Source organism: Cyclopterus lumpus, chromosome 5 (assembly GCF_009769545.1).
Source record: "Cyclopterus lumpus isolate fCycLum1 chromosome 5, fCycLum1.pri, whole genome shotgun sequence".
NCBI lineage: Eukaryota > Metazoa > Chordata > Actinopteri > Perciformes > Cyclopteridae > Cyclopterus > Cyclopterus lumpus.
Genome location: NC_046970.1, coordinates 15,897,982 through 15,914,076, shown reverse-complemented (window position 1 = coordinate 15,914,076; position 16,095 = coordinate 15,897,982). Strand labels below are relative to the sequence as shown.

Sequence of the window (16,095 nt, the reverse complement as noted above, 5' to 3'; positions counted from 1 at the left end):
TGACATGAAAAGCTTGTCCAGCATAGACAGTTACATCAGTTGTGCTACAGACTTCCAGGAGAATCCACGCTACCCTCATAGTCATGCAATGGAACTTGGTCTTCAGGAAAGCAACCGGTTCTCACACAGTCCGGCTACAGCTTTCTCCCAGCACGGCAGTACAAAATCAGGCCAAAAAACCATTGGGGAGCGTGAGCCTATTCTGACTCCTGTGTCTATCACAAAGCCCTCATGCACAGAGAATAAACGGAGATTCTTCTTTTCTGGCAACTCCTCAAAAAGTCATATCCCCAAAGGAGGCTGTCACAGTGAGGGGGGGCCAGGCCTGTCCCCTCTCTCAGACAGCTCAGTCATGTCAGACCACTCTCTATTAAGCCCTGAAGTTTCTGTCTACACCACTGCAAGCAGCAGAACTCCACCAAAGTCCCCAGAGAGCACTACCCTGGCCGCAACTGTCTTCACCTTTCACGACTCCTCCATCAGCAAATACATCGACGCTGATACAGATGATGATGAGCACCTCCGCGACCTCTCTGATATCAGTCCCTCAGAGCGTCTTTTGGCTGGTTCAAGCCCAAAACGGAGCATCAGCACCAATTATCAGAAAGGCTGCAACCATTTAGAAGCAGCCCAGAAAATGCTAGGCCAGAACTGTCTATTCCCCATGGAAGGGATTCGTGGGGTGGCTCATGAGAATAACGTAGGACCCGACATGGCACGAAGACCAAAAGTTGATAGAGGGCGTCAAAATACTTTGGATAAAAGCCTCTGAAGTACAAGTGCAGCAGAAATAAACAGGAACATGGGGCCAGAGTGTTTGTGAAGGACACACCACAAACTTAAAACACTCTATATAAAAGACAGAGAAAAAGGAAGTGCGAGAGACAATAGGTTGCACCGAAACATTTCACAAAATCGCCGAGCATGCCATTGGGCACTAAGCTCAGGGTCAGCATGTGTGGTGAATACTCTGGGAGAAAAACACTACTAATTTGGAGAATGTCACTGCCCCTCCTTCAACTTATTCCTATTAGTGATATTACACAAAACAAAAAGCACTCCCAGGTAGCCAACAGGTCTGTTCACAGATACACGTGGAAGCAGAAGCATCAGACAAATACGTGGTTAGAACTGGTGTAACCAGACTGAATAATGGTTTTAGCGGAAGGAAAGAAAATCCCTGCTGCTCAGTATCCCAATATTGAGGCCCAATTAATGTTGTAGTCATGGAGATACAGGAGAGGATCTAGAAGCCTATAAGCTACTTACTTGTGCCCTCCATTCCCAAAACTGGCCTTAGTCATTTACATTTATGTGCATATCTGCATATACTGTAAGCGTGTGTGTGTGTGTGCGCATGTTGTGAGTGAGTGTGAATGTTGATGGGTGATCTAATGGTAATTCATACACACTCGAGATGGTCTTACCTGATTTATTTTTATATAGCATAGATAAGAGAAAGTTAATTATCAAAATGTGTGATTTGCTAGTCTGCTGTGTGATATGTGAAGAATAATCCTGTGTAAGGTTTAATGTCGTGGCACAGAGGCTGCAGTTATTGGAGGCTCTGGCCCATCATCCATTATAAGGAGTGCTATCCCCGTCTTATCATGTCATGGTCAGAATGGCCAATACTTTCAAATCAGCACCTCAGTATCATTTTTTAAGGGATAGTAGTGGACCAATATTTTTTTATATGGGGTAACATAAGAGCCAGAAGTAATAAGCTTGATAGCTAAATACAGCAAACATTTATGAAGCATGCAGGTCAACATACAAAAACAAGAGATGGTTTTAACAATTAAACATGAAAATCCTCTAATATAATTTGTTTATGTTTACCATATATGTTTACTGACATAAAGTTTAGATTTCAGTAACAGATGTTCCGCATGCATTGGTCTCCCTTTGACCAACACGAAAGCGTCCAAAGGGTCCAAACTCAGATAATGGAATATACGTGTATTTATAGCAGGGTTTTCCATCTCGTCCTTGTTCCTTTAATCCTCAAAATAAACTTTAATGGCACTAAATATACACCACCAGGTTAACTTTACCAGAAGTCAGTTGTAAATGCCTTGCCTGATGAAACTCATGCATGAGCGCATACACCTGCTAAAGATACATAGAGATATGAGAGACACTTTTCAAGATACATAGATACACTTAGTTTCCATGGTGACAGCAGCTGTTGTCGAAGGCTGGCAGCAGCTCAGCAACGATTTGTTAATTGGGGCGGGAAGATCTGATTGCATGTAACGTATGTTCAACACATATACAAGAACACACACATAGGCATGTACCCATTAAGTAACAGTATGCAGTCACATGTTAGCAGAGCCACTCCTCACTGTGCATATTTATGAGTACTGTGTAAAAGCAACATTATGATGTAAGGTCCTTGTACGTTATGTTTATGTTTAAAATCTCTGTAGCATTTCATAAATACTACAATTTCCCTGAATGTATTCTCTATTATGTTTATATTTCGACATAGCAAAGAGAAACGGTCTCATAGACGGACAAAAGGGCTGTATTTTAACCATAAACCCAACCTTAAAAACGTGAAATAAATCATATATTAAGAGTGCCAATATGAGCAGAGTTAGTATAATGTATTAAGAACCCGCTGTTCCTCCCTCAAATCTCAAATCCAATTTTTAATGTGAAGCTACAACATTTTTGTAATACCTTTAAAAAAAGCTCAGGAGCAGGTATGTCTTAAGTCAACTTTCTCTAATGTTAACAAGACATGCAGCAAAGAAGAACATCACTGCCAACTAAACAAATTCTCAAAAGAAAATCACCAAACTGTAAAAGCTTCCTGACACAAGTATAATGGTGAAATAAATAAATAAATAATAGAATTCATTGCACTAGTATATGTGTTGAGTAAAATGTTAGACAAAAGTCAAAAGAAGATGATCGACATATGCATTGTAGTGTTGTTGTTCAGAGTCTAATCACAAACCCTAATTTTATTTATTGTTTTAATCACATAGAGTTGAACCATTTCATATTGCTCTCCCATAGTGATAGGAGCTGAGGTGTGAAAGGAATAGCAATGACTGTGGCAGAGGGAACCGTGTGTGAGATCGCAATGAAGCCAGGTCATTAGAGCAGTGTTGCTGCCGCTTAATAGAAACGAATGAGCTGCATGTGGAGGGGGGGGGGACCTGCTTCTGTTTTCCTCATATTTCATCTGCAGTTCTGACTACCATGCAACCTTAACACAAATTGCAATCTACTCATATGAGATATTAAGACTACTTCATTTTTAAACTGCTTCTGTTTTCCTCATATTTCATCTGCAGTTCTGACTACCATGCAACTGTAACACAAATTGTAATCTAGTCACATGAGATATTAAGACTACTTCATTTTTAAAGTGCAGATTAATTTACTGCTGAGAATCTTTTTATTTAAGAGAAATATTTAATCAAATATCTAATCATTGTTTTTTGTTGCACATCTGCTAATATTAGAGGCTATGTTCACAAAAAGAAAAAAATGGTCACTCTCAAAGAGATCTTTAACTTAGATATTGTTTACAAAGAGAAGTTACCAAATAATGTATTTGATTTTTAAAATGAGAAGATGTCCTTCACAACACTTGACTGCAGTTTAAAAGAAAATCTCAGATGACTTCTGGTGAAATTTAGAATGCAACCTTTTTAAGTCTCCCCACAAACGTTGGTTATAATCATACATTAATGAATAATTCCTCAAATAAACATCTTCATATCACTTTAGATGGTGGAGAAGCAGAGGTTCAATTATTATATTATTATACAACGAAAAGATGATGTACATGCAAACTTTGTCGACTACATTTAATTTTCTTTTGGTTAGATGACGCAAGTCTCAACAAGAGAAACATTTAGTTGAACAGCTGGATGTTAGTTCCTGATTAAGTTTTCACTGCATATTTATCAAGGCCAATGTATGCCAACATCTTTTACCCTGTCACACCTGAATGTCCATAGAGATTTCCAAATGTTTTCTTTATTTGTAAAGAAACACATTTCAGTCAGACATGTCCTTCCGAGTACATTTCAGTCAAATCATTCATTTAATTTGACACTAATATAAAAAGGGAATCACACAACCGCTCAAGAATCGAAATTGGAGCTTCTGTCCCATCATTTGGGTTTTCTATATTACACACAGAGAGTACTAGAATTGTACTCAAGTAAAAGTACTGGTACTATAAATACATTTTATAGTAGAAATTAGATTGCACAGCGTTTACACGAAAAGCGCAGGCACACACAACTACGTGGTTGTCACCGTTCTCGTCTGGAGGGTTCAGCATTGTCTTATCTGTCTTAACAGCGCCGTGTACTCCTCTACAACTAGCTTCTGGTTCATCCAATCTACTCGTTCATTCTCGAAGCGTTATAACCAGTCTACTCGGTCCCATCGGGCAGAGCGTCCTCACGTGCACAATATAAGTTCCTCAGTGAGCGCGAGCGCAGATCGAGATCGAGATCACACCTGGGCATTCCAACATGTTATCCCACGTGTTACATCGGTATCAATTAGCGCACATGCACTGTTGCATTAGTGTTTGCATTGTTGCTCATTGATTAAGATAGATGCAACAATGTCTACACTATGCCTAGGTACTGTTACAATGCTCGTGCGTCAGGCCCGTGAACGCAAACATGTATAAGGTCATCATTTCCGGGGTGAAGAGCGTCTTGTCTCTGGAGCTGCGCCCTCCTGCGGCCGCAGACTCACCTGCAGCTGCTCATATATCTGGTTTCTTCTGTTCCATTCTCACACAGTTCATCAGGTCTTTATCATGTGACTTTATGTTTTTACCTTGTAACCGAAGCGACTTGAAATGTAGTATAATACTTGTGATACATAGTAGGCTAGGCTACTTAAGTAAAAGAAAAAAAATCACAAAAAACTACTGTTACAGTAATGAGAGTAAATGTATTTCATTACTTCCACCCCCAAGGACCATGTTTGACTAAAGTATCTTCAATAATGATGACAATCAATATTCCATAAACAGACAGCAAGTATTATTTGAGATAACTTAAATATATTATGGGCAAATGCTCCACAAATACGCACCCATGAGCATACACAGAAACCCTGAAACTGGTATTAGTAGTAGTATTGCAGACAAGGTATTGCACAACCATCAAACATGATGTTGTGATTTCATACATGACTGTGATACTGTGACATGCACCATAATTCAAAACAAAATATAAATTCTTTTTTTGAAGTCATCCTTGCTTTTATTTAATTTGGGCATTTTACTACCCTGAATTTCCAAGGGAGCCAATCGAGTAGTCTTTAAGACCTTTTAATTTCCCTAAGATCCTTATGGAGTAATTCAAAGGACTAAACCACCATGCTTTATGAAGAAAACACAATGAAGTATCTTGTTTTATTTCTTATTTATTGATACAAACTAAGATGAAGAGCACAGATTCTCAAACCGTTCAATAACAAAGCTCCCAACTGTACTGTAAATGGATTTTTGTTGTAACATATGATAGAACTTGGTTGTCACGTTAGTTGAGAAATCTAACTGTTTAAAGGTTCAGGTATTTTTAATTTTCTGTTAGAAACCCATAGGGCCCCTTTCAAGGATGTGGTACTTTCCAATTTCAGTGTGAAGCACTGCTTTAGCAAGTATAGCCCAATTCCATATACTCTGAATCTAACACTGTATTACAGGGTTGGGGTCGATTCAAGATGCCTTGATGGAGTAAAACACACAGCACACAATAAAAGGAACCAGTATTACAGAATTAGACTAATTAAAACCTAGTACAAATTAAAAATACAAACTATATTTTTTTCTACGTTTTAAGCTCTCAGTGAAATTGACCCCAACCTTGCCTAAGCCATCAGTCTTTATAAAGTACACTGTTTCCAGGGATTTGAAAAAAGATATTTGAACGACCTTAGCCAGCTCTTATACAATGTTGTTTGTAGGTCCCGAGGCTGTCTGTTTTGTAAAAAAACCCTCATTTTTACCTGTTGACTTTCTATGCTGTTGTTTCTGTATAAATGTTCTGTTGTTCAGTGCATGTTGTAACTTTGGCGTTGTGACTGGTTGTGATTCACACAGAGCCAGTACTTGTCACGTAAAAAAAAAAAAGTGTCTCAATGTCCGAAGATATTTCTATTTCTTAAGACAAACAACATTTCCCTTGGATGACTAAAATGAAATAAATCAAATCACTTTACATTTTGATTAGGGATTTCTGACTTTCATTTTACTGGTAATTTGCAGTTTTTGATACAAACCCGAAAAAAGGAATATGTAATATGAAAGCTTTTGTTGAGCAGTAAGGACAATACATGTATTATATTCTTATTAAGAAATAGGATTTTCACTGGCACAAATTCAGCCACATTAATCAAATGTTTACATGTAGTTACTGATCTGGAGAAGAAGGTACAACCGAGCATTGCATTGTGGCCAGTGTTTCATTTTCTGGCAGATTGGTCTTCAAACACAAGTCGACACATGTAGAGGAGGAGGTTAGATGAAGAGGAAGCTGTGGGCTGTTGGGCAGGAACAGGCCTCCAGCCTCCCCACACGCCTCCACACACCCCTGCATCGAGGGTTTCCCACTGCCTGCCATTGGAGAGACTGTCTTCTGCAGGAATCATGGAGGGAGGAAGGAGTGAGAGGTCACAAGATTTCTCTTTGAAGCCTAGAGATAAACAATGTTGCCCTCTAGTGGTCGTTCTCAATGTTACCAATCAGATCTAGGAGATCCATCACAACTGATCCACGTATCGGTAATCTATCCACAAATGCACCTCTTAAAATGCAGACACAGCTATTAGATAGGTAGAACAGTGTTATGCAAGCCAGACATGTGCAAATACTGAGACTTTCTGTCTACGCGGTGCCACAAGGTGTGTCCTGTAGATCTGGGTTAAAGTTAGGTTGAATGTGATCTGGAATTAAATATTCCCTGCGGAGTTTTTGACCTCTAGTAACGCTATGGAGCAGTTGGCTCAGAGTGGGTCCCCGTTTTATTTGTCACATGCCACATGCACGCCTTACACATTCATGCCAATGGTGTCCCACTATTCTACGAATCTACTGGTGGCGGTAATGCTGCAATATATGCAGCAATGCGTATATAAAAGCAGAAAAGAAGTAGACTTCCTCCTGGGATACATGGGTTTAAACAATGGAAAATCAGCTTTGCAAAGGTTTTATGAGGAAGGAAGTACATTTGTGTATTGGTGAGACACACTGAATGTAAACATAACCTTTGTTTGGTTACAAGAAAACACCACTGAGCACCTTTAAGTTACCGGTATGTCTATAAATGGACTGCTCTCAAAAACTACATGGGTTTTTTTCCAAAATAATTTCATATGGTGTAATCATTGTTTCCGTAGCGATGCATTTACAAAAATGTGCAATATTTTAGGTTTGCATTTCATGGGCTAGTTATCCTACTACAAGTATATCCTTAAAGGAACAGTTCAACATTCTGGGATAATTTGTTTGGTTTGTGAAGAGTTAGGAGAAAAGATCTAATTTCATGGTTGAATAAACCGTTGGCTGGGCTTTAAAAACAAATACCATAATCTCTTCTGGTCATTAACATTTGCTAAAGAACACAAACTTAAATTTGTGAGGATTTATGAATGACAAAATGTTAACTGACATTTTTTAATTAGATTTTAATTTGCCTTATTCTTTAATCGTTTTATCATGGTGAAAAAAAATTGTGACAATGTTTTCTTGCGGGTAACATTCTCATAAGCTTAGGCATTCTCCGTCCTTTACCTGCCCTCTTCATTTTCCTCTCCGTCTCCGGCACAATGCGTCCGTCCAGCAACGAAAGCTGGCGGCTGGCACTCCACACACACATGGTGCCCCTCCCTCAGGTGCTGCATCCACTGGGTGTGTCGGCCCGAACTCTGCTGGCATCCTTCAGTCAGAGAGGTCAACTGAAACTGGACACAATACCTATTTTACATAAACACACACAAACCAAATTCAGAGTAAATACATATTGATATATACATGAGAACATATCAAAGGCAAATAAACACTCTCTGAACTTGTTACCCTATAATGACGCTGCGGTCGGGGATGTCTCTTTTCTTCCTAGCGTTGCCATAGCCACCTGTGATAATCAATGCTGGGACTGCAGAGGGAGATACTATGATGAGAACATCACATGCGACCATATGTTGCAGTACTAATACATTTAAAATGAGCAAGTTCTTGGAAAATGCTCATGAAAGTAAGATTCTCTGGTGTGAAACAGCCTGGGAAGCGATAGTGCTTGTACTACAGATGTCTTAAGACCCCATGCATCCGTATCCCCATCACTCTTTTACATCAAAACAGACATCATAACAACATATGCTGTACAGTTCCTTGTCAATAGAACAGGTAATATAATATAATGGGTTGTCCAAATCTGAGTTTTACTGAGTGGTTCATTACCACTGCAGCATATATTAGTATGACAAATATTAAATTTGAATACCAGAATCAGATGTGTAATGATCTGTCTTCCTAATTATTAGTGGGTGTATGAAGGGATGTGTGGTTTTCAGGATAATTGGATTTCCACTAATGTGTCTTTTACAGCTCAGTTAACAAGTCAGAGGTTTTTTTTTACATTGCAGTCTGTTCCCGCTTTTAACTTCAGATGTGATATGGCTTAATGACACTTTTGAATAACCTTGCTTACCAAACCAAGCCATATTTGCTGCTAATAACTTTCTGCGTCACCAATCCTGCTCTCTTCAGGTGGATTAGATAACAGCATTACGTTATGAGTGTCAGAGAATAATGTGATGATCACACAGATGTGCGGAAGGATCCATGTAGATTGTTCTCACCAAGTGGGTTGTGACAGTTCCCTTGCTGGGACCAGTACTTTGCACAGCCGGCCTGCTCCTCCAGATTGGGACAGGGTCTACCTGCGTTGAGTGGCTCCTGCAGGATCGTCCTGCTCCTCCTGCGGACTGTGGCCCTGCAGGGCTCAGCACAGCCTGACCACTCGGTCCACTCACTCACCACGCAGGCCAGCGCTGAAAGAGAAGAGACAGAGTACATGTCAACCAATCAGAACCAACCATTTCAGCAACACTGTAGACCTCTAGTAAATATGATAGTCTCACCATTAACATTTTTCAAAGCCACCCAGAGTTCCACAGCAAATTTTGGCTTTTAATACAAAATATTAATATCATTTAAAAAACGCTATTTTATTGATAATTCAAAACAAATATCAACATCACACTGTTCTGAAATATATATATATATATATATATATATATATATATATATATATATATATATATATATATACATTTAATTTAATATTTGATAGAGATAAGTGTTCTTGTCAGCATGAACTCACCTGGGCAGGCTGTCTCATAGTCGTGGCAGCAGTCCAGAGTGGAGACGCAGGCTTGGTCGCAGTAGCAGGGGCCGTAGAACCGGTCAGACCTCCATCCTTTGCTGATGCACGACGGGTCCCGGCCCGTGCAGCATAGACCGGTTTCCCGACAGCCCGACTGACACAGACCGGCGAGGAAGAAAGAGACCGCGAGACAAAGCAAGGCGACGGACCTGCTCCTCCCGACTGTCATCACGTACAGTCCGCACCACATGCAAGCCAACTCCTTTAATGGGCTCCGTTATAATACAACAATGTAATGGATGGAGCAGTAATCCCAATCTGAAGTTATTCGCCAGTGGAGTGTTTTAAAGTCCCGTTGGAGTGCTTACAAGTGTGAATGTTAACTCACGCCTGTCATTTGTGATCGGTTCGGTCAGTAATGCGACCAACAGGAGGTGGTGAGGCTCTGATCGGTGAGTTGGAAATTATTCTTGTGGTAACTCTGTATCTCTTAAAGGAACAGTTCACCGTTGTAGTACAAACTAGATTAATTAGGCAAGCTTTAGATTGGACATATGACAAGACTTAATTCATATATAAATCATACTTATTTAAATCACAGGATGTTATGGTTAATTTGCTGTACCTAACAAAATGCATTGCATGATCTTGTCAAAGCATCAAACACAATAATTGTTCACTGTATTTTAATTTCCAATAAAGTTTGTCGTGCATTACAAGATATTAAGCATTAGCCTGCCTGCATTAAATTAAGAAAACACACCTATTTACTGGGACTGAGTAAAAAGTAAGATATACACTGGGAAGCATTTGCATGGCATTTCACATGTTTCTAAAGAAAATATCAGTAAAATATATATTAACGTCTACCTTTACTTGCAAAACCACAGTAGAAAATATGTCTGTTTGCTTTAAGTCTCTCTTTATCTGTTGGCGAGGCAGTCATGCAGCTTCCCAGGCCAACGTGTGCCTCAACATGTGAAAACAGTGGATTAATGAAACTCCTGTGGCTGAGGTCATTCATGCAAAAAGAACAACAATGTGAACAGTGCAGGCTTGCACTGGAACTAAGATTCCCAGTAGCCTTCTACTTTGTGTGTCCAGGGAGAAGATGGGACCAGAAAGAAAGGTGAGCTGAAAGATTACACAGCTCAAAGCACCACAAACTCAAGTTTAGGACTTGAGGGAAACATATATAAACACAGTGATAAAGCATTACCAGGACAGTTGTGGAGCCGTTTCCCGATGTGTGGCCCTACCTTGTGGAGCTTACAAAGCTGCTTTGGAGACGATGAGCATTCATAGCTCCATTAAACAGACACTAACTGGATATACAACCAATGGCCCAAAGACACAAATCACCCCCTCTCTCCTGTTCTCATAATGTATTTATCTTCTCTTCTCTCTTTTTTCAGGAAACTTTAATATTTCTTTTTCAAAATAATGGTAAATGGTAAATGGACCAGTACTTATAGCGCTTTTCTAGTCTTCCGACCACTCAAAACGCTTTAACCTTTTACACCCCAGCCTATTTTTTAGGATTCTGCTCGAAAAACATACCCAAACTAAAAAAGGGTGTATCTCCTCTACCACAAGGGCTATTTGAATAATGTTGGTGTTATAATAAAAGTAAACACTTGTGAGAATACTCCAGATGTGTAAATATCAGCCTATATGTTACTGGTTAAGATTAAATGAAGATGGTACACAGCACAAATTAATAAAGTTACAGCTTCGCCTTCTAAAAAACACTTATTATTATGATTATCTCTTTGGAATGATGGAGCTAATAGGTTTTTTTTTCTCCTTTTTTCATCCTAGCACAATATATAAACAGTATCTATGCAATAGGTCGACTTTGAAAAAGTGAAGCAGAACAGAATTAGAGCCTTGTTAGTAAAGACAGTTTAGGCGAGATCTCCAAATGGGCATTTGGGTACATTTGGCACCATCTGTGCCATTTGAGGTGTACCAGACTATATATATATTTCACTGTTATATTACTAATGGGGTTCAACACGTGCAAATAATTAAAACAAATAAAATGTAAAAAAAAAATTATTTCTTTAACACTTCATTTAATCATTCACCCATTCACACCCATTCATACACTGACGGGAGGAGCCACCTGCCCATCAGAACTAACTAACATTCATACACCGTAGGCCCAGCCACGGGAGCAAATTTGGGGTTAAGTGTCTTGCCCAAGGACACATCGACAGGGACTAGCGGAGCCGGGAATTTAACCACTGATCCTCTGATTGAACAACGACCCTGCTCACCACTGAGCCACAGTGACCGTAATAATACTCTTAACTTCTAAAGCAGTTCTCCCAACAAAATTATGAATTGTTGTTTACATTTTGGCCATGGGTTGTGTCTTAAAAGTTGCACGGATTCGATTAACTCAGTTCTGAAAAGACAGAAAGAAAACACTACAGTCAAACAATGTTATGGCATATGCAACAGGAAAACAATCAGAACCAGCTCCACACTGGATCCACATCACATTGACTGCATGCCAGATTTAAGGAGCTCACTTTGATTTGATCTTTGCTGTTGCAATAACTCACAATAAGGCAACAATCTTGGCAGTATATAAACTAAATTTCACAGCCTTGGCCTATTTCTCTGTAATAAATTATGCCCCAAAAAAAAAGAATACCAAAAAAAAAGAATATATATATATATATATATATATATATATATATATATATCTCCATCCATGGATATATGATGGATGGATGGATGGATGGATATCCATCCATCCATCCAATATCAGCCGCTTATCCGAGGTCGGGTCGCGGTGGCAGCAGGTTCAGCAGGCCGACCCAGGCTTCCCTCTCACCCGCAACACTTTCCAGCTCATTCTGGGGGATCCCGAGGCGTTCCAAGGCCAGCCGGGAGATATAATCCCTCCAGCGTGTCCTCGGTCTTCCCCGGGGCCTCCTACCAGTTGGACGTGCCCGGAAAACCTCTAATGGGAGGCGTCCAGGAGGCATCCTGACTAGATGCCCGAACCACCTCAGCTGACTCCTTTGGACACGAAGGAGCAGCGACTCGACTCCAAGCTCCCCCCTGATGTCCGAGCTCCTTACCCTATCTCTAAGGCTGAGCCCGGCCACCCTACGGAGGAAGCTCATTTCGGCCGCTTGTATCCGAGATCTCGTTCTTTCGGTCACGACCCAGAGTTCGTGACCATAGGTGAGGGTTGGAACGTAGACCGACCAGTAAATGGAGAGCTTTGCCTTCCGGCTCAGCTCCCTATTCACCAAGACGGACCGGTACAGCGCCTGTTTTACTGATTTCAGATGTACAGTATGTGTAAGCCGTGAACCTTTTAATAATAATGTGCTTCAAGAATCTTTAACTCAGTATGATGACGTCACATGCTATTTGTCTCACTAAAGGTTAAAAAAACATGCATTCACAACTGGCATCAATAGTGATTTCATTAGGAGCTCAAGGTATTTCCTCTAATCCGGGAGGAAAGTGTTTAAATAAACCACGGATGGAGCCTGAGGGTCACAGAAGGAGGGAAACACCAGCTTGGCTGTTTGCATCTTTTTCCCTAACACAATCTAACTTTAGTCAGGCCTGAGGAAACACACCTCCACAGATAACAGCTGTGAAGTGTAATCCACTGTGGGCGGCTGATCAAGACCATCAGCAGTAAAGTAGTTCAAAATGATTTTCCTCATGGACCTCCAGATGATGCTGCTGGATGTGATCTACTTCATCCTGCGCAACTCTGTTTGCGTCTTCCTGCGCCCGCGCACCAAGCCCATTGATGGCGATCTGGTGCTGATCACCGGATCAGGTGGTGGCCTGGGTCGTCTCTTTGCTCAGGAATTCACCAAGCACGGGGAAGAGGTGGTGCTGTGGGACATAAACAGCAGTCCCAATGAGCAGACAGCCAAGCTGGTGCGTGAGCTGGGGGGTAAGGCGCACACTTACACGGTGGATGTGACCAACAGGGCTGATGTGTATCGCAGCGCAGAGCTTGTGCGAAAGGACTTGGGCCGGGACGTTACAATGCTGGTGAACAACGCTGGTGAACAACGCTGGCGTGGTGGCTGGGGAGCGCATGTTGGACTGTCCCGATGAACTGATCGAGAGGACCATGAAAGTCAACTGCCATGCCCTCTTCTGGGTGAGAACTCTCTAGTCAAAATAAAATGTGTGAGACACTTCACCAATCACACCGGAAGTGTGTTGAGGCCCCTTGGACACAACATCCTTATCATTCATTTGTATGTTAGCTCGGAATAAGGATTCAGGATGAAACTTCTTATTAATCTGCCCATCCACAATAATACTTGCTTCTCTAGTTATGGTAAAGGAGTAAATTGTGTTCATATTTCACAATCAGTCTCTTTTGTTGTACAGACATATTTGATTGTGTGCCAGTATTATTCAATATGATATAAACAAAAAGACAAAGAGAACAACTTTAAAAACTAAGTCAGTTGTGAAAAAGGTGGCCTACCACAAACACAGTTTGTCTGTGCAGAATTATGTATTATTAAAATGTCATTCTGAGGCCATCCTCAGTGGATATTAGGCAGCAAATCACGAATACATTACACAGTCAAGACCATGACCACTTTTGGGTGGAATTCAGTCATCGTTATTGAAAAACATTTAATTTCTCAAACTCAAATCTGGCCAGTTTGCTGGAGACACACTTTCTAAGTCAAACACCGACAACGATTTAGCACAGACGGACATTTAGAAAGTTGGAAATTTTCAGCATCAGCTGCTATACAGAGCAGCTTATTGTGCACATGACATGTAACATATATTGCGTTAATAGCTTTATCCCCTTCACACTATGGACTACAGGATCCCCGCATAAATCCTCTTGATATGAAGCTGCTTGAAAACATAAGCCTCCTTCACATTGAGCAACATTTAAGTCATATGAACACTGCATGGTTTGTTGCCTCATAATAACATGCTGCAATCAAACAATGTACTTCTCTGTGTGTGTGTGTATGTGTGTGTGTGTGTGTGTGTGTGTGTGTGTGTGTGTGTGTGTGTGTGTGTGTGTGTGTGTGTGTGTGTGTGTGTGTGTGTGTGTGTGTGTGCGTGCATGCATGCATGCCTGCCTCAGACAGTGAAGGCCTTCCTCCCTCAGATGAAGGCCCAGAATCATGGACACATCTTCACCATTGCCAGCGTCCTCGGCCTCTTCAGCACAGCTTGTGTCGAGGTGAACCAGCGAGGGACCACAAACACACCACAGCTTTGCTGTTGCAGACTTACTCTCGCACTTCGTCTGAGTCGGCAAATAATTAACCAAATTAAAATGCGCATCACAAAAACAGCTGTCTGAGCAGGTCTGAAATATGTTAAATAATTGTGCAAATGCTGAATTCTTCAATAGAAGTGTTAATTCTTGTTTGAGACAGGATTACTGTGCCAGTAAGTTTGCTGCAGTGGGCTTCCACGAGTCTCTGGCACGTGAGCTGCTGGCTGAGGAAGTTGAAGGAGTGAAGACTACCCCTTGTGTGCCCTTACATTGTAGATACAGGCATGTTTGAAGGCTGCAAGATACGGTATGTAAACACAACATATACATATAGTGCCTAATTCAATAACATCCTTTCATTAAATACTATTTCATAGAAAGTGAATGGGGTGGTTTCAACACAACCAACACAGACACACCACATATCCACAATTCTGTCGTCATGTTTGCTTTATAAACTCAATTATTCAAGACTTCCTGGCTTGCTTCTGTTCCTCTAGATTTAGGTTTACAATGTATTTTCTTGCAGTAATGGTTCTAAAAATATTGAAGCTCATAATGCTAAACTAAATTCTTGTTGACTGCTGTACAGATTGCAGCACAGGAATAATGCTAAATGGACTACTGTGTGCTGCGGCTACTTCTGTTTGGGGTTGCTGTCAAAATGCTGAATACCCATTCATAAGTGACAGGCTGCTTGTCCTTTGATGCCCCCAATAGGGAGGAAGTGGAACTGCTCCTACCTCCTCTGGAGCCCCAGTACTGTGTGGAGCAGGCCATGAACGCCATCCTGATAGACCAACCATTAGTGTGCATCCCCCACCTCACATACCTGCCTTTCTTCTCCAGAGCGTAAGAGCAGAGCTACATCGTCATGTTAACCAGAGACCATCTGCATTAGCAGCTCATGTTCAGTATTTTCTGTTCCTTTTCAGATTGTTGCCATGGGAAGCTAACGTGGTTACGTATCGTTTCATGGAGTCCGACAAGTGCATGTTCCCTTTCATTGACAGCAAGAAGAAACAACCGGCTAATAGCTCTGTTAAGGTTGTATAGTTGTACCCAAGACAACCATTGGGAGTCAAAACCTTCAAATTAAAATCAAATGTTCTTAAAAAAATAAATAATAATAATCTGTTTGCTTGTGTGGACAGCAGTAGGCCAAACTGCCCAGCTACAGCCAGGAGTCAACAATGAATGATCAGAAGTGTCTGATCGGAAGAAGGATCATTCAGAAGTGTGTGCTGGATGACAGCTCAGCCAAGTGGTCATCAGCATCCGCATACACATTTCAGCAATGTTCAGATGAAGATTAACATCCTTTCAAACTGTTTCAACCACACAATACTGTCCAGTGACTGAATCCTGGACCAGCCAAAAGGGGAATTGGAGTGACTTTAATATCTGTAATTTAATAATGTACCACAATATTGTGCCATCCTATGTTTACATAAA

General features: G+C 40.8%; 3 protein-coding genes across 3 annotated transcripts in view; 2 read left to right on the top strand and 1 right to left on the bottom strand.

Annotated features, from left to right (window-relative positions):
* The window catches only part of kcnb1 (potassium voltage-gated channel, Shab-related subfamily, member 1), a 23,678-nt gene extending 22,906 nt beyond the window's left edge, over positions 1-772 (top strand). The window contains exon 2 of the mRNA XM_034532261.1: positions 1-772. This exon is cut by the window's left edge and continues 1,154 nt beyond it. Coding sequence (XP_034388152.1) covers positions 1-772 — 772 coding nt within the window.
* A 5,660-nt stretch (positions 773-6,432) lies between these two features.
* Positions 6,433-9,615, bottom strand: si:dkey-7k24.5 (somatomedin-B and thrombospondin type-1 domain-containing protein). Its single transcript, XM_034532283.1, has 5 exons — positions 9,384-9,615; positions 8,860-9,051; positions 8,075-8,153; positions 7,790-7,972; positions 6,433-6,635 (listed from the first exon to the last, which is right to left on the bottom strand). The coding sequence occupies exons 1-5, from the start codon at positions 9,613-9,615 to the stop codon at positions 6,518-6,520; spliced, it is 804 nt and encodes a 267-aa protein (XP_034388174.1). The 3' UTR covers positions 6,433-6,517.
* A 3,458-nt stretch (positions 9,616-13,073) lies between these two features.
* Positions 13,074-15,696, top strand: LOC117730492 (retinol dehydrogenase 10-A). The gene is given in 7 exon segments (XM_034532222.1): positions 13,074-13,436; positions 13,438-13,539; positions 14,503-14,601; positions 14,801-14,893; positions 14,895-14,947; positions 15,361-15,492; positions 15,576-15,696. Coding segments are annotated over 7 exon segments (963 nt in total).
* Positions 15,697-16,095: the final 399 nt, after the last annotated feature.